An 18,654-nucleotide genomic window follows, 5' to 3' on the forward strand; every position below is an offset into this window, starting at 1 on the left:
TGGATCAGCTGTCAGTCAGCTTCAACAGCTGTTTATGTCTGAACTGATCTAATACTAATAAAGAAACAGAGTTATCAGAGCAGCAGTGTTTCCTCTCTGTAGCCTGTTACCTGTTGAACAAACACCTGCACATGAATAACAGCTGCAGTCTGTATTTCTACTGTGGACTGAGTCCTGCTTAGAGGACCAGGAACCATCTCTACTGGCACAATATCTTTATATTATTTATTCATTATTATCGTCTGTATTAATTTATATTCTGACAGTAGACGTTATGTATTAGTCTGAATGTTTGAGGGAAAAGTGAAATGATATAACTCATATCAAACCCGACGCTCAGGAATTATCAGCCTCATGTGACTAAATGGAAATGAGGATAAATGATGTAAAAGGTATAAAAGACAGACTCTCCTTCTCTCTCTGACTTTAACTGGATATTTAATAAAAGTGAATGAGTGAAATAACAGATCATCAAAAGAAAACTCTTTCTAATAAATGAAGAAAGTTATTTTAAGTCTGTTCGTTGTCAGCTTTTATAAACCCCTCTCAGTGTCAGACTCCTTCAGTGACGGTGTGTGAAGCAGAGATACTGCAGGTCCTTCTGCTGCTGGAACACTTCACCATCAACATGGTCCGTCTGTTGTTCATACCTACAGTTAACACAGATTATAACTAGATGGTGAATAAAAAGACAACTAAAATATAAAACTGTTAATCTGTGATCTGTCTTCACTCTGGTATGAAACTCTAGTGATGTTGATGTATCAGATCAGTCTGATCGGCGCAGCGTCCAATCAATAACTGATATCCAGTAAGGGGGCGTGTCGGTCGGTGATAAACTTCCGTGCAGGAAACACTGGAGGATGCAGTGGTGTATCCTCGCTCATAGCTCCTCCAGCAAGCCTCCTCGCTCCTCGATCCTCGCTCCTCGATGCACATTTTATGAATTGGGACGTCCTTCAAGATGGAGGACTGAGATCGATTTCCGGGTCACAGCCAGAGGATCGAGGAGCGAGGAGACGAGGAGGCGAAAAATGCTGAAATGAGAAGGACCTCCTTACTTCATTATATGTCATTCTATTCATCATATTCTGAATTGAGTGTTTTCCTGAACATGAATAAAAACATTGTTCTGGCGGCGACACTGTGTTTAAGTGAGGAGGAGCTGCTGCTGCGTCCCTGTGTGTGGAACCAGCAGAGCGTATTGTGAACCTGCCTGTAGACTCATCTTACTATCTGAATAATGAGCCCTTTAAATACTGGACCAGACTGTAGACCAGGTTTCTGTTGGTCAATGACACAATCGCCCTCTGCTGCCTCAAGATAGCGATGTGCCAACAAAGCACCAGACCACACCTCATTTTAAGACCAACACGCTCATGGGCGTACAGGTGGACGCTGCATGTCGTCCCCTCTTAGTCCTCTCTCCTGTCGATCTGTCCTGACTATCCTATTAAAGGCAGAAAGTAATAAGTGTGACTCTTGCTACAAGAATGCTCAAAATAAAAGAAAACACAACTCATCAATTCAGTTTCATCTGTTAAATGTTGTATTTAAAGCAAGTAATAAGGAGAAGCCTGGAGAGCATTTAACTTGACTTATAGGACCAACCAAAGCCGAGGAAGTCCATCTGCATCCCAGCAGGTCAAAGAGCTCGTCGAATAAGATTCATCTCAATTCACTCAACTTTCTGTCGCACCAAATCTGGCCACAAGACGTCACCATATCTCTGACTCCCAGAGCTCTAAAGCAGTCTTCCTCAGTGTGGAGCCCTTCATCATGCACAATAATCCGTCAACATTTCTGCATACACAGGAACCATTAACACTGAAATATAATATTTAAAATTCAGCAATGGTTTCTTGACGTGGCGTGCGTGGCCCGAGCTGCCAGGACACTGACGTCATGTCTTTGGCTTTGTTTCGGGGAATTTGAGGATTTTAATGACGTGATGATTTTTTGGGGTTATTTTCTACAGTAACATACAAATCATATATGGTGTGTTTTTTTTAAAGAATAATATTCATTCTTCTTTGGCAAAACGATTAAATAGAATTCAAATGAAATGAAGCGATTTAAACCCTTAAAGCTCCAACTCTTGACAAACTCAGCCAGTATGTTTAGTCTGATGCTTTCAGCGGTAAAGACCAATGTACACTAAAGCCTTATGCCAAAATGAACTTGTGTTACTTCTAGATCTGGACACATCATTTTCTTTGTACTGATGCATCGTTTGCAAAGAGAGACCCGAAGGCCTTGGGTCTCATCTGTCTATGTTTCTGAACTATCCCAGAGCCGCAGAGCAGATGATGGCCTCCAGAATATCCACCTGAAAGAAAAGATCCAGAGAGACGCAGTGAATTGTCTGACGTGAGCTGGCCATCATGTATCCATGTAACTGCATCAAATGCCTCCCAGCTAATGCACAGTAACAGGGATAACAGGATGTAACAACCATGGAATACAATAAAAGTTCAATAAAAGATCAACTGCACAAACAGTTCCAGTAGTGCTAACCCTAGACCAGAGGTTTAAACTGGGATTATGTCCTTCTGATATTCCAGTAGTGCTAACCCTAGACCAGAGGTTTAAACTGGGATTATGTCCATTTGATATTCCAGTAGTGCTAACCCTAGACTAGAAGTTTAAACTGGGATTATGTCCATTTGATATTCCAGTAGTGCTAACCCTAGACCAGAGGTTTAAACTGGGATTATGTCCATCTGATATTCCAGTACTGCTGACCCTAGACTAGATATTTAAACTGTGATTATGTCCAGCCGATATTCCAGTAGTGCTAACCCTAGACTAGAGGTTTAAACTGTGATTATGTCCAGCCGATATTCCAGTAGTGCTAACCCTAGACTAGAGGTTTAAACTGTGATTATGTCCAGCCGATATTCCAGTAGTGTTAACCTCTCCTCCTCTTTAAACCACTAAAAGCAGCGGGAAAGTGTTCTTCTCCAGGAACGATATACAGTAGTACTAACAATATACAGCACAGCAAACTTCAATATAGGACGACAGTATCCCACTCATTAAATCATTAACCTGAATTTATCATCTATTGCCCCTAATCTGCTTTCAGGACATATGATGTTGATTTTACCTTCCAGTGTGTGTGTTTTAGAAGACAATTCTATCTGTGTAGCTGGGCTACATCTACAGTAAGGTGTAGAACAAAAACACACGTATTCCCTTGACCGTCAGAAGGATACCCAGCTGTGCAATCCATGCAGAATTACATGCTGTACATCTGCTAGATTAGAGAGTGCTCATGCAGTTTACATCTGCTGATTGATAACATCGGGCACTTCTGCCTCCAGCATCCTAAGGACTTTCTATGCATTCATTTCTTTTCCTTACAGTTGACTGGCGGCTCTAGCCCTGCAGAAAGCCCACCTGTCCCTCACTTTTACCTGGCTGCTGTCTCCCACACTGATGTTCTTGAGCTGGTAGACAGTCACTTGTCCATCACTGTCTCCTACCAGGACACAGTCTGCCTGTGTGGCAAACAGCAGGGACTTCATCTTCACATCAGTGGCAGCAGGCTGCACGATGATTGGGTCCAAGCTGAAGGAAGAGAGAAGTGTATATTGTGGACAACCGGTTTCACATCAGAGAGACACATGAGAGACAGAGTGAGTCTCACTCACATGCTTGAATTCAGGTCCCAGATCTCCAGCTGTCCCTCATTAACGGCTCCGAATACTGTGGCCCACTTTGGGCACCACTTGATGTCGCACACTGCTCTCTGGGTGGAGGTGAAGCTTAACATGGGGCTATGGTGGTCCTGCTTCCACAGCTGGACGGTCCAGTCAGAGGAGCAGCTCAGGAACACATCGGGACTGAGTGGACTCCATGTGATACAGTTCACAGGACACTGAGGGGCAAGATGGGACAGTTACAGAAGTTCCCTCTGATTACTCAACCGCACAACAACATCTGCAACAGGTGGTCATACAATTAGATTTAAAGGGGAACTAAAATTCATCCATGTTATTTCTATGGTCTAAGACGGACCAGAAAATATTAATAAGCATGAACAACTCTCTCCCAAATCCAAAACCTGGAGTGCTAAAACTCCAACTTGTGATGTCATAGGGTATAAAGAGTGGAGCCGCTCCATAGACAATGAATGGGAGAGATGTTGTAGATGACATTGAGAGCACCCAGAGGAATGTTCTGAGTATATGGGAACATTTTCTGTTTCCCAGATGAGATCACTACAGTAGAATAACGCTCATTTGGGTATAAAAAAGAAAACACAATCAGTCTCCCACTCATTGTCTATGGAAGAGCTCCAGATATTATACACTATGACATCACCAGTTTGAGACTTCCTTCTCTGGTTTCTGGCTTTGAGATAGAGGAGCTCATGTTCACTAATATTGATTGAACTTTCCTAGGCCATGGAAATAACATATTGGAATTATTAATGCAGGTGGTGTTACCTTTTATAGTATCTAACAGGAAAACAAAATTACAAAAATGTATAACAATGACAGAGACATTAAAGAGAGACAGAAAGACAAGATGAGCAGAGAAAAGGTAACTATTGTATGAACTCCAGGAGATATTATATGTAGTATAACCTGAAGAGATGGATTTTCAGCATACAGCAGAATGATGGGATGATTCAGCAGTATTGACCTCTACACTGGGATTAGTTCAAGTTTCCCTGTGGAGTCTTCATTATAAAGAAGTATTGTCTAACCAAATGACATGATTCATCTGCAGTGTTTACACTGGCTTTATCTCTTCTATTGGGGCATTGCTTCCTTTGACAGTGTATTGATGTGGATCTGTGTGGGACTGCTAGACGTCATGCAGCTCTTCTCACTTTTTTCATTTGCACAAGGCCAGATTTGAGGTTTTATTTACACATGGGTGATTTGACATGTGAGGCATACTGTGGATACAACTGGGGAGATGTTTCCGGCTGAGGTAAGAAAGCTCTGAATGATGAGCTTTGATACATCAACCATAACTGCCCCCCTGAGCTTGTGGCATGCACGTCCTTCATTGTGCATATGGCAATAAATCCTGTTCATCAAAAGATGACTCCACCACAGTGCTACTATTCAAGGACTCCACATACCTGCAAATCAAAATTAATAAAAAGTAGCAGCATTACATTTACTGCAATTTATAGAAAACAGCTGAGGGCCGGTAAGCAATGCATTGTGGGACAGAGCATTAATGGATTTAGCCAGCTCACTCTTGATGAAATGAAATGTGAGCGTCTGAGGAATAATAAGCAAAGGCCTTGTGGTCTCATGTGTCTTACTTGCTTATCAGAAGGAGTGGTGATGGACTTACAAAGTGCTTCCTGTACGTCTCCAGAAACTGCTGACTGTTGGAACAGGAGCACTGATGAATGAGACCTTCCCATGTGCCAACCAAGTAGACACTGGGATCCTAATGATGATAATAACAATCATTTATGAAGTCACCAAAATACAAACTTAGAAATATTACTGAAATTGTCAGTGTCAGCAATAATTGACCCTTGGCTAAGCCCCGCCCTCGCTGCTACTCCGTCAAGCCGTCAGAGCTACCGTTACCATGGCGACACACCGTCACTGACCTCCCTGCAGATCATTTTTGGAAAAATGAAAAAGTGATCTCAGAGAGAAGCAGACAGAAGGGTCTACACTATATCAGGATGTGAAACTGAATGAGCATTGATAACAGGTTAAAAAGATAAGGATAGAAGCTAAAGCTACAGATCACTGTGTAACAATGTAAGGCATTAAAGGCTGCGACAATCATGACTAATTACATTCACTACTTTTTCCCCCTTTAATCACAGGACTACGCCCCTCATGACGTACTGACAGTTTGGGAGTCCTGTAGAGAGTTTCCCTTGTCTGGGCCTATGTACGGTACATTATTTTTCAACTTTAGTTTTGAACCTGAATCATCTCTATCACATCATGTTGCTCGTCACAGACTATTATAATGTAAAATGTGGAGCACAGACCACAGAGCACAGGGAGTTATAAGTGGAGCTAAATGCCTGTTGATGCGCAGAAGGAACTGTGTCGTATAATTAATCAAAATGACACGTTTGATGTGCACATAAGCACGGAGGGTTCTGTGAATCAAAACTACACTTAATGTAACCGGTTCGTGCCTAATTGTGGCTTGACAGCATCACTCTAGTTATAGACTGCAGTGGGTTGCGCTGTGCTGGCTCTCTTATCTCATTCGCACAAATTAATTAATGAGTGGAATATGATAAACGTCTATGTAAGTATAATATTATTATTTTAATTGTAGTGAAAACCGGGACAATTTGTAAGTGACTGTTGAATTGATTGGCCAGTCCGCGTTCAAGGGGCGGGACTTAGCAAAGGGTCAATTGGCAGCTGTTTCACAGCCACAGCTCTGCATTAGCACAAAAGCTATCTGTTAATATGTATGTAGTGTTACACAGAAACAAGCTTTGAAGCCCAGCAACTCCACTCAGCTGAAGGCATCTATCACTGTTAACAACTTACTGTTGGATGGAAGTCAAAACACAGACCAGGAGTCAGTGGTGACACAACACTGTCTGTCTTGGTCCCTCCAGCTTTCTTCTTGGTGTTATGAATCCTCTTGAGCTTCATCAGGTCTATGGATGGATGGATGGATGGATGGATGGATGGATGGATGGATAGCAATGCAAGTTAAAATAAATAAAAGAAACTAGAAAATTTCGCAAGAAATTTTGACCAGTGTGCCTGGTGCTGGGAGGATGGGTGGGGGCTAGGGGTGGTGTGTGTGTGGAGGGGGGGGCAGATTCAGACTGTCTGAGGTCCATAGTGAGGTCATCACTGTAGGCCCTTTCGCTGCGTGCGTGTCTGTCAGCGGTTGCCATGGTGATTGGGGGGCCGTGAGGAGTGTTTAGTTTCCTGTTATCATACAATAAGAGTTGAGGGGTTTTATTTTGAAAACTAGGTGAATACCTAGTTTCCTGTTATCATACAATGAGAGTTTGGGGCTTTTAATCACAGGTGTAATTAATAACATTAATTATGGCCCTGATCCATTGAAGCCCTGGTTTAGAGCATGCTGGCTCACTGAACTGGCGTGATACAGTAAATAGAGTGTGTGTGTGTGTGTGTGTGTCAACCTGCTCTGATTACTTCATGTCTGTCACCTGAGGACCAGCAATCAACGGTTACCAAGGAAACCTTTGATCTTCCCTGCTTTGATGTTACTGCTAATCTCCAGTTAGACAGTTTTACATGGACTCGAAGAGAGAAATAGCTATTGAACAAGTGCCTCTACGACAAAAAACGTGACTCCTATCGCTAAGATTGTTTAGGATACGAATAAGGACTCCCAGATGAAGATATGGTGTGAACATTTTGTGTGTAGTGTTAAAAATGTGACCTCAGCAGCAGTTTCTAAATCTAGAAACTTTTGCTCTGATCCCAAAAAATCTTCCAAATTTAGTATGGGCCCCTATGGGAGCATTGTCTGGAGTTGCTGTCACTTCCATGCATTTATCGCCAAATGTGTAAGTCCAACAGATTCCATAGCTACATGACTGCGACCAGCACAACATTTTCTACAATTTGATGAAAAAAAATATCTCTGAAGAGTGAAAATTGTGGGCCACAGAGCAATGTGTTCGGAAGATTTTCAAAAGATTTTAAAGCTTTCCCGCACTCTAGCGATGACATCACGCACTCTAGCCCTTAACGACCCATGCAATACACACCCATTATAAAATCTGAAACGGTCTGAAAATTTCACAAAATGTAAACTGCGATTTCGTGAAAACCGTGCAAGCTGTCAAAATGGCCATTTGGCCCGATAAAGTCCCAAGTCTCGTGACCTGTTTAAACTTTTAATCATGTTTCTATGTTAAAGTATGGCGACTCTGTATGGCCCCAAAGAGGAGTGCTTTTTAACTCTCTTCACGTTGATTTTCCATTTATTCCTATGGAGAAAAAAATCGCACTTTGCCTTGTGCTTCGGCGCACTGGAATGAGGTGTATTGACAGAATTGCCATTGACTACATGTTGTCACCCTGTGCTTTAAACTCTACTCTAATATCTTCTATTAGTTTTATCTAATAGTTCACATAGCTTCTAAAAGAGCAGTTAGAAAGGTGTTTCTCCTTGTGAACGGGTTACATTACAATTCTGTACAATACAGCCGCCTCTTCAAGTTACTTCTGAACTTATGTTTACTCTTAGAGTCTTTATCACTATGCGTGTCAAGCTGAAGTGACGATGGTGTTGCTGAGTACAGTACCTATGCAGTCGAGGCCGTTGCTGCACACGAGCCACTTGCTGATCCTCCCGTCTGCAGCCACAGAAAACAGCCATTCTGCCTTCTCTCCTCCCGTCAAGCTCAACTCCTGTTGGGTCCACCTGAGCTGCCACACTGGATCCAAGTGCCTGTTGGGACATTCACTGAACACACACACACACACACACACACACACACACACACACACACACACACAAAAGTAAAGAGCAATAACGTGAGTAGCACCAGTAACCATTATTTTCAGTGTGATGTAAAAGCTGCACTGTCGACACACACACACACACACACACACACACACACACACACACACACACACACACACACACTGACCTGCTGCTGATGACACCTGACTTGTTGTCTTGACTCTTCACGTTGTAGATAGCGATGCTGCCATCTTGCATGCCCACAGCCAGGTGACTGGGTTTATTGGATGAGAAATCCAGGGAAGTCACCGCGCTGTCACCGTGGATGACGCGCTCAGGCCACTGCAAAGGGGACACATGACAACATCTGGAATGGACAGCTGGAGCTCAATCCTCAGTCTACATTCTGCATACTGCTGGACAGACACCGAGCACCGGAGCTAAATAAAGGTTATAACAAAGTCATACCGTGGGATTTTTGAGAGACCAGCAGCATACCAGGCCTGGTTTCTGGTCACTGGAGCCAGACTCACCATAGCCCACAGCCAGGAGGTCCTAGCAGGGAGAGCAGAGCACACACACAGTTTCAACTGTCAACACTTTTCATTGGGACCATTTTTGTTAGAAAGTAGTTCCAGTGAAAACTACTGGCAGTACTTTCTGGGGATTATCCAGCATAACTGGAACATTGGGCCTCATCCCCAGTCATTCACCAGCTGTTCTTAAGAAGATATTTCTACTTAAAACCCACTTACTGAGTTTTCACCAGTGTTTTCTTATTTGGGATTTGTTCTTAGGTGAGAACAGAATCTACGCACAATTAAGAGAGCACACTTGTTTGTGCAAAATAACTGATTATTGCTGTTTCTTCTACATCTACAGCTGTATAACATAGGATTCAATTTACAATAACATTTTTATGATTTATAACACTACTTCGCTTTATTATGCCTCTGCGCCGGCGCCGGCACCAGCTGTGGCCCGTGGTCGGTCCATTCTATTGAACAGGATATCTCAGGAACGCCTGGAGGGAATTTCTTCAAATATGGCACAAACATCCACCTGGACTCAAAGATGAACTGTTTAGATTTTGGTGGTCAAAGGTCAAAGGTCACTGTGACCTCATAAAAATGTTTTTGGCCATAACTGAGAGTTTGTAAATGGATGCTTCGATATAGTTTTAGTGTTGTTAAACGCAATTCATCAAGACTTTTTCTCTGTTTTTGGATTCTTCTTCTTTGTTCACAACAACGTTTTCTTCACGAATTCCATGTCACACGGGGTGAGTCATTGATATACAAATGGAAAAGGTGTTTTTTGTGATCTTGGTGAACTTTAAAGAAGAATACAGACAACAAAATGTTGTCATCCGCAATGACATACTGCAGACATGTATGTTACAATCTTCTTACAGTATGTTCAATCTTCCCACGTTGCTAATAAGTCGTGAACACCATTAAATGGACATCCTAAAATACTGGCAGACATGATAGAAGCATTCCAAAACACCACCAAAGAAGATGACATGACAGTGACTGAGGTGTACAGCAGCAGGTGTGTCTGTGGTACCGGGTTCTTCTTGTTCCATGCCATGCAGCTGATGCTGCGTCCTCTGCTGAGCTCACAGCTGAAGGCCCAGAGTCGCTCCACAGCTGGAGATGGGGGGCTCTCTGTATCCTCCTCCCTCTGCTCCACCAGAGGGTCTGGGTCTGACACAACCATTAAAAAAACAATACCTCAAACTTTATTTCATTCATCAGATACATAAAGATAATTTGACCTCTGCATTTAACCCACCCGAAGAATAAGGATGAAGCACCCAGGGAGCAACATGGAGTTCAGTGTCTCGCTCAAGGACACTTGGACATGCAGACAGTAGGAGCCAGGGATGGAACCACCATCCTTGTGGTTAAGGACAACCCGTTCTACCCATTGAGCTAAAGCTGGCCCATAACATGGACCTGTTATCTCTTTCGTGTGGTGTTTTTTTGTGTAAAAAGTTACAAAGCCCAAAGTCCAGGCCAAAGGGAGTTCATCTCCCCACACAAACACTGCTTCTGAACTGCCTAAATCGCCTCGATTGAAGTCCTGCATTTTCTTCTGTAATGTGGTGATGTCACAAAGTAACACGTTTGCATAATACCTGCCTAGCAGCTAGTTTGGCACGTCCTCAAACAAAGCTAGTTAGAGTGGAGCTGGAGCTGCAGCACAGCCGGTAAGGGAAAAGTAAAGTGTTTAGTGAACATTAAAGCTTGTAAACATGTTCTAGTAGTAGTCTACTCCGTTTGTGCGTTCGAGTGGAGGGTCCGCCATATTAAGTGCCATCCCAAACCAGTTAGCGGGGAGTGGAAGTGGGTTATAAAACCCTCGAACAGCGAGCTGCATCGATGATGACTAACCAGCTGCCCTTACTGACGATGTGCAATGCCGTTTAGTGTTCGTCATGGAGCACGATCCAATGTAAATTCTGTGCGACTACCAGTACAAACACTTTATTATCATACAGACGTTAACAACTTTAATTAGACGGCTGTGTTGAATACTCAATTCTGATTGGTCAATCACGGCGTTCTGCGGTCTGTAATTTCTTTATAGCAGACCGTTGCTATGTATAACAGACCGTTGCTATGTATAACAGACCGTTGCTATGTATAACAGACCGTTGCTATGAGCGCAGCTCTGATGATGGATTCTGGCGGACCATTTTTCTGTCAAAATATTGATTTCTTCAGTAAGTAGCCGTGTAATAAGCGGGATAATGTACAGCTAACGGGTCATTGTAGTAAAAGAATCCCCTTCAGGGCGATGCTGCACCCCTCCACTCCGCGTCGGAGTGCAGCATCGCCCTGAATGGGATTCTTTCACTACAATGACCCGCTAGCTGTATATTATACAAAGTAAATAGATTTTATTTAGGATCAAATATACCCTTGTCTAGTCTAGAAAACGGTAGACATGTTCATTAGATTGGAAATTGTTGTATATTTATACATATTTATATACAAGGGCTGCACGGTGGTGCAGTGGTTAGCACTGTTGCCTCACAGCAAGAGGGAAATATATACCCTGATCATCCATAACATTAAGACCACTGACAGGTGAAGTGAATATCATTGATTATCTGGTTACCACGGCACCTGGTAGTGGGGGGGATATATTAGACAGCAGGTGAACATTTTGAACTTTGAACTTTGTGTTGGAAGCAGAAGAAATGGGCCAGCGTAAGGATATGAGTGACTTTGACGAGGGCCAGATAGTGCTGTCTAGACGACCGGGTCAGAGCATCTCCAGAACTGCAGCTCTTGTGGGATGTTCCCGTTCTGCAGTGGTCAGGACCTACTGTACCAAAAGTGGTCCAAGGAAGGAGAACCGGTAAACCGGCGACAGGGTCAGACCCGAGGCTCATTGATGCACGTGGGGAGTGAAGGCTGGTCCGTGTTGTCTGATCCAATAGAAGAGCTACTGGAGCTCAAACTGATGAAAAAGTGAATGCTGGTTCTGATAGATGCCCGTGCTGACCTAAAGTTATGGCTGATCGGTGTATATATATATTCTAGAATCGATCCCCCCCTCCGGGGATCGATAAAGTATTTCTGATTCTGATATTTATTTCCTTGCTGGAGAGATGGAAGTTCGTCCCGTAGTAGCTGCTGTATTTCTACCCTACAGCTTGAACAAGCAGCTTCTTTGAGCTGTGAGTGTGACTACTAACAGAGTTCTCTCCGTCATGGAGTGGGAGGGTGGAGGGACCGGACTGGAATTGGGCCATTTATACTCACCTCTTTATTCAAATGGTCACATTTTATCCATTAGTATCTATGAACACTTCATCTGACCTCACCAATGGTTGGGAGGCAATACGTGTGTGTGTGTGTGTGTGTGTGTGTGCGTGTGTGTGTGTGTGTGTGTGTGTGTGATAATGAGCTGAGTTTCCTCCCACGGGATCAATAAAGATTGTGATTCTTACCTTCTATAACGGGCAGCTGTCTGTAAGCAGCCAGCTTGGGTTGGAACGTGTTTCCCAGAATGCTCCTCTCCATTACTAGTAAGCAGTGTTGGAATTTCTCCGACAGCATGATCAGCTGAAGGTCTGACTCAGCGTTCAAACTGATCCCAATCGCCTCCACTTCTTTCAGTGAGCTAGCAGCACTGGCTGAAGAGACATACAGGAAGATGATACATGCAAGTTACTGCAGAACTATCTTCAACTCCATTTTTACAACTGTAACAATTCATATTACTTCAGTTGTGAATCTTGAAAGGAAGAATATACTATATATGCGTTGTAGTGATATAGTGTCTGAAAGAATATCAAAGAGTATCTGAGAGGTCATGTTTATTTATTTATTGTTGAATAATCCACCACAAACATATTTCTTATCATTCTTGGCTATTGGGAATGAAATGAAGCCCAATAAACCCCGGACTGAAGCAGCATCCTGTCCTTCATTGTTACCTGTACTGGCTGTGCTGCCCACCGACACGCTCCTCTCTGCCCCTCTGCTGGTGTCCACAACAGCCTCTGGATAGTCAGCCCTGCCTAGTTCAGGGCTACACACCTTTTCATCCTGCTCGGGGCTGAGCAAAGTGTCATACATGTCCCAGGTGGTAACAGTCGTGGCTGTAGGCATGGAAACATGAAAAGACAAACACTATTATTAGGGATTTGTTCCATCAAGATAGAAAACTACCTGGAGGTTTAAAGAGGACATGAAATGTGCATGATATTGGCACTTGTATTATTACGCACTTAAGCTGTTAGAAATCTAAATCTGTTAAACTGCACTAATCAATGTTAACAATGTTAGGGCAGCTGTGTCCCAACTCACAGAGCTCACAGCTTAACTCAGACAGCTGAGGCTGGACTCTGCAGTACTTGATTCTTATTTTTCTTGCACCAAAACACTGAGGCAAATATCCTGTATGTGAAAACCTGATTCTGATTTTAAGTCATTGTTTTAATTAGGGCCCGAGCAGCGACAACGTCGGGCCAGCAAAGGCCCTATTGAAACTGAAAGGATTCCTATTATTATTATTTTTCTCCTCCCAAATGAATCGCCTTTTTGACGACCTTAACATGCCCCAAAAGTTGTTAAACTTGGCACACTTATCAGACGCGGTCAAAAATTTGATATTTTAAGGGTCTCAGGCTTGGCTGTTGCAAAATGACTCGCTAGCGCTTTGGAAAAATTGAGCCTCTCGCTCTGGTTTCACCTACATGTATGAAATTTGGCAGACAATGTAACGTGGAGACGCACAAAAAAGCCTCTTGGAGGTATGCCCAAAACTCAACAGGAAGTCAGCCATCTTGAATTTATTGTGCGATTTTCGCCCATTTTTAGCGTTTTATAGGCCGTGTACTTTAACAAGCTCCTCCTACAGATTTGATCAGATCGACTTGAAATTTGGTCAGGACCATCTTAAGACCTTGAGGATGAAAAGTTATTAAAATGGTGAGTTTTCACTGAACGAACGTGACCGTGGCGTGGCGTGGCGGCCATTTTGAGCCATTCGCCATGAAACAGGAAGTTGTTGTAACTCAACTGTACATAGTTCGATCTGCCTGAAATTTCTCAGGCATGCTGAGGGTCCATGCAAAAAATATACTCATAGTCCCGCCCCAAGACATTAGCCACGCCCCCCTTCATAACTCATGAACCGTTTGTCGTAGAGTCTTGTGGGAGGTGTCATATAACTCAGCAGAGAGTTCTTGTTAAGTTGGTATTGTTACCAACTGTGTCGCCCCCTACACATTAGCCACGCCCCCTTTCATAACTCGTGAACCGTTTGTCGTAGAGTCTTGTGGCAGGCGTCATGGTGCTCGTCAGAGTTTCGGTTTCACCGTGCCTGGCCGCGTCAGTCGGCTGCTCGCAGCTTTAATTGTCTTTGTCTCTGCCCTCCTCTGCCTTGTTTCCAACAACAGGAAGCTGCGTTCAGTGGAAAAAGCTCTGATAAAGCCACTGTACACTGGCTGCCCAGACCCAAACAGCAGACAGACTGGTGAACATCACCCAAAGAGCCAGATGTTATTCTCAGGACATAATGGAGAATAAAGCTAAATAGAGTTGATAGGAGAGTGAATATTGGACTTAGATTCACCAGGTGGCCAGAAACACGACTCCAAATGACTGCTGACCTTGCTCTGTGTCTGCCAGAGGTGTAAATAAGCAACTGTAGCCTCTTGTTAACCACATCAACTTTACAATGGGAACATTTCTCAGTGCTGTTTCCAGCTTGTTCTCCTGCCCCCAAGTGGCCATAGGAGAAATCACTGAATGCAGCTTTAACTTTGCAAGCTCCGAGGGAAAATAATGAGCCTAACCTGTGTCTACCATGACTGTGCTGTCGCTCTGGACCTGTTTGTTTTTAGCTGCTCCATTCAATGTCTGCACGGATCGATCCACATACTTATCATTGCCCATTCCATTTCTGCAAACCTCAGCATACTGATTGTTTCTCTCTCTGTAAAACAAGGTGAAGATGACGGCAGTTTGTTAAAACCAAAGAATACACATCAATCGATAGAATTTACTTCTATTCTACAGTCACATACTGCAATAGTATGGGTTGTCCCAGGGCAGCTCCAGAGAGAAATATTTGTCGATCTCTGTCTTGTTCGCAGTTAAAAAAGAATGACGAGTGGTGTGTCTTTCCTGTGTGTTATACACTCACATGATAGCTTCTGAGTCATCAGCATCCACTGACACAAAGGTGCTGGGTATGTCCAGCAGTGAAATGCTGTCTGTCTCAGAGATGTAGACATCTGTGACCTCTTTCAACATGTCTTCTGTCACAGGTTCTTTCACAGTGTCTCTTTTCCCCTGCACATCTGGCAGAGAACACAAGACATAAAACAAAACCTTGAACTAAATACCACAGATAGTGGTACTGTATGTCACAACTATCTGCTACAGACAACCGTGACATTCAATCAGAATCAAATGCTGTAGATTTAACTGTATTTTGATGCATTTTGTTTAAATTAACTTATTGCCATACCAACATTAATGATGGAGCTTAATAAAATAGATGAATATAGCAGTCAAAGTGAATGAACTTTGGAACCTGGGAAGTTGAAGGGCATATCCCTTTTGGAAAATGTATCCTCCATCTCCTCATTCATGGACTCGATGGTAGACTGGCTGGATATCCTGCTGCTTCCTAATATGGACCTGGAAAACAATGAGGACACTTTTACAGGGTGACACCCTGTTGTAGCACTGGCCTGATGGGCTACGGAAGGCAGAGAAAGGGATGTCACTAAACACTACAGATAAAATGATCATTTCCCTGGCCAACATCCCCTCTCTTATCAATCAATCATACATTGAAATATGTAAAGGCAATTTCATTGATTCATTGTTGATTCATATTTAATAAAGCAGCATCTGGTAAACAATCACAAGTCATATATTTAACAAAATTGCTCGTGGTACAGGTAGCAGGTAGCAGGTAGCAGGTAGCCTACCTTGAGAAGAGCATGGTGAAGCTGCCAGTGGCTGCTGTCTGGTCTGATGCTGATCCAGCACAGATTTCATCCAGGAACAACCTGCTGGCTTTGACCTGCACAGCTGCTGCAGCTGCTGCATCTGCCCGGTAAAGCGGCTGAGGAGTGACGTCATTGTCTTCTTCATCCAACACCTGCAAACACGAGACCGATAAGCCCCGGATGTCCCCCATCACTGCTCTGTGTTAGCCTACTGCTGCTAAGATCAGCCTGTTGCTCTCCCAGAACTTACCCGGACAGCTTGTCTCGGAGTGGGAATGAGGACTTTGCTGCCAGCGGCCAGGCTCAGACGTCTTCTGCTCGGGGACAGGACGCTGGTTGTGTCTCTGCTACTTTGGCTGACTCCATGTACGCCTGATACTGAAATATTAATAGTTCGAGAGGAGCTAGGAGACAGCAAAATAACAGCCATCAGAACAGTTAGGAGGCTAAAGCTGAACAGACTCAATAATCATCATAATCATAATAATCATAATCATCATAATGAGTAATAATAAATGAGTGAAACCAGGTGGACTTACGGCCTCAGAACCAGAGTGCGTCTCTTCTTCTTCTCTTCTTTTAGCACAGAGCTGACGGACATTATCGCACCGTTGTTGTTGGCCTGGGACTTCCCTACTGTTACCATAGCAACGTGACGCCCAGCGTCCCCCTGCTGGACAGACGCTGTTATGTCCCACCGGTGTGTTTTTTCGACATCATATTCAGAAATGCAGAAAAACATTACAGGCTACTAAAGGAGAGAGAGGCAGTTCTCCTCACAGGGAGAGTCAGAGGAGCCTGAACACCTGAACACCTGAACATCAGAGCACCTGAGCACCTGAACACCTGAACATCAGAGCACCTGAACACCTGAACATCAGAGCACCTGAACACCTGAACACTTGAACATCAGAGCACCTGAACACCTGAACACCTGAACATCAGAGCACCTGAACACTTGAACATCAGAGCACCTGAACACTTGAACATCAGAGCACCTGAACACTTGAACATCAGAGCACCTGAGCACCTGAACATCTGAACACCTGAACATCAGAGCACCTGAGCACCTGAATACCTGAACACCTGAGCACCTGAACACCTGAACATCAGAGCACCTGAGCACCTGAACACCTGAACACCTGAACACCTGAGCACCTGAACACCTGAACATCAGAGCACCTGAGCACCTGAACACCTGAACACCTGAGCACCTGAGCACCTGAAACACCTGAACACCTGAACATCAGAGCACCTGAGCACCTGAACACCTGAACACCTGAACACCTGAACACCTGAGCACCTGAACATCAGAGCACCTGAGCACCTGAATACCTGAACACCTGAGCACCTGAGCACCTGAACACCTGAACACCTGAGCACCTGCTGATGTGATGAGACATGCAGGTAATGTCCTCCTGCTAGGCCTACGCACAGCACCTTCACCTTCACCTTCACCGCGTACCTGCTGCGGCTACAGTGCGTGTACAAGTGTGCACGTGTATTTTGGCGGGCTGTTCCAAACGCCACATCAACACACTACACCTTACAGTGTGATAGATAACTAGTGGACACATACTGTAGGAGCTGTAGTGTTGGAGACCCCCGCCTCACAGTGTGATAGATAACTAGTGGACACATACTGTAGGAGCTGTAGTGTTGGAGACCCCCGCCTTACAGTGTGATAGATAACTAGTGGACACATACTGTAGGAGCTGTAGTGTTGGAGACCCCCGCCTTACAGTTAAATCATCATCATCATCATTATTATAAAAATGTGATTGAGCAGCTGTTAATATCAATTCTATATATTTTGGTGACCTGTTCTTTGAACATTTTTAAACTGTGCCACTTTAACAGTCAAAATCACAACAGATCAGATTCCGGAAACAAAATTGGAAACAAAATTAAAGAAATTAACAAAACACACGACGCTCCATGCTACACACGTTGCCTCCAAGTTTGCTGAAGAAGAACCGCCACCTCCTTCTATCACAGATGATCATCATCTGATTCATCACAATAGATCCAAAAATAACTGCTCACAATATTCATTTGACATCCATTCATAGAAAATATTTACATCACCAAAATAAATTAGCAAATTGTGAGAATATAATTTGTAATCAACATAAAATAATGTCTCTAGCATATATTATTATAGGCTTATATATTATTTATATTATAATAAACTTTGGTTGTTAAAGATTTAGCGTAAGCTGAAAATGAAATATCACCACACAAACAGCAATGGAGTACAAAATATAACCATCATTAAAACTAGGACATCAGGTCAGCTCCTAATAGACTCAGGTAACCAAGGTAACCAGCCTACGACCCGAACACACACCGTTGGAGAAACACTGCACACTATGTGAAAACGCACAGCAATCAGTACACTGCACACACGATGATTGATTGGTAATAAACCGTGAGTCCAATCACCAAAATAATATTATAATCAGAGAGAAGAGACTCTGCCGAAAGCATTGATGCCATTTGTATGTGTGTGGAGTCAAAAATGTGCTCATGGGATCAGGTTCGAGAAGTGCCTTTGTCTGCTTTCACTCAGACATGTCTCGTCTGATTTAACATTGAGTTCAGTTGGAGATTTGCTTGGACTTCCTCTCACTTTGGGGATCCTAGAGCCAAATGTGTAAGTCTGTTTGTGCGATCAGCACAATATTTTTACAATTTGAATAAGAGTGAACCTTGTGTGATTGGTGTGTTCCTGTAAAGCCCCTTTGAGA

General features: G+C 43.5%; 1 protein-coding gene across 5 annotated transcripts; it reads right to left on the minus strand.

The window, feature by feature from the left end:
• Nucleotides 1-707: 707 nt before the first annotated feature.
• dnai4 (dynein axonemal intermediate chain 4) lies at nt 708-16,718 on the minus strand. 5 transcript variants are annotated; one of them, XM_037788685.1, is made up of 17 exons: nt 16,444-16,711; nt 16,155-16,308; nt 15,884-16,056; nt 15,481-15,587; nt 15,088-15,244; nt 14,738-14,877; nt 12,872-13,036; nt 12,383-12,568; nt 9,985-10,124; nt 8,884-8,970; nt 8,603-8,757; nt 8,255-8,415; nt 6,507-6,619; nt 5,323-5,421; nt 3,657-3,883; nt 3,420-3,573; nt 708-1,037 (listed from the first exon to the last, which is right to left on the minus strand). In XM_037788685.1, the coding sequence occupies exons 1-17, from the start codon at nt 16,644-16,646 to the stop codon at nt 960-962; spliced, it is 2,499 nt and encodes an 832-aa protein (XP_037644613.1). In that variant the 5' UTR covers nt 16,647-16,711; the 3' UTR covers nt 708-959. The 5 variants fall into 5 exon arrangements, with proteins under 5 accessions (XP_037644613.1, XP_037644615.1, XP_037644614.1 ...); XM_037788686.1 differs by lacking the exon at nt 708-1,037 and adding an exon at nt 1,527-2,329 and having other exon boundaries at nt 16,444-16,708; XM_037788687.1 differs by lacking the exon at nt 6,507-6,619 and having other exon boundaries at nt 5,291-5,421; nt 16,444-16,718.
• Nucleotides 16,719-18,654: the final 1,936 nt, after the last annotated feature.

The sequence above is a fragment of the Sebastes umbrosus genome, chromosome 12, assembly GCF_015220745.1.
Source record: "Sebastes umbrosus isolate fSebUmb1 chromosome 12, fSebUmb1.pri, whole genome shotgun sequence".
Taxonomy (NCBI): Eukaryota; Metazoa; Chordata; class Actinopteri; order Perciformes; family Sebastidae; genus Sebastes; species Sebastes umbrosus.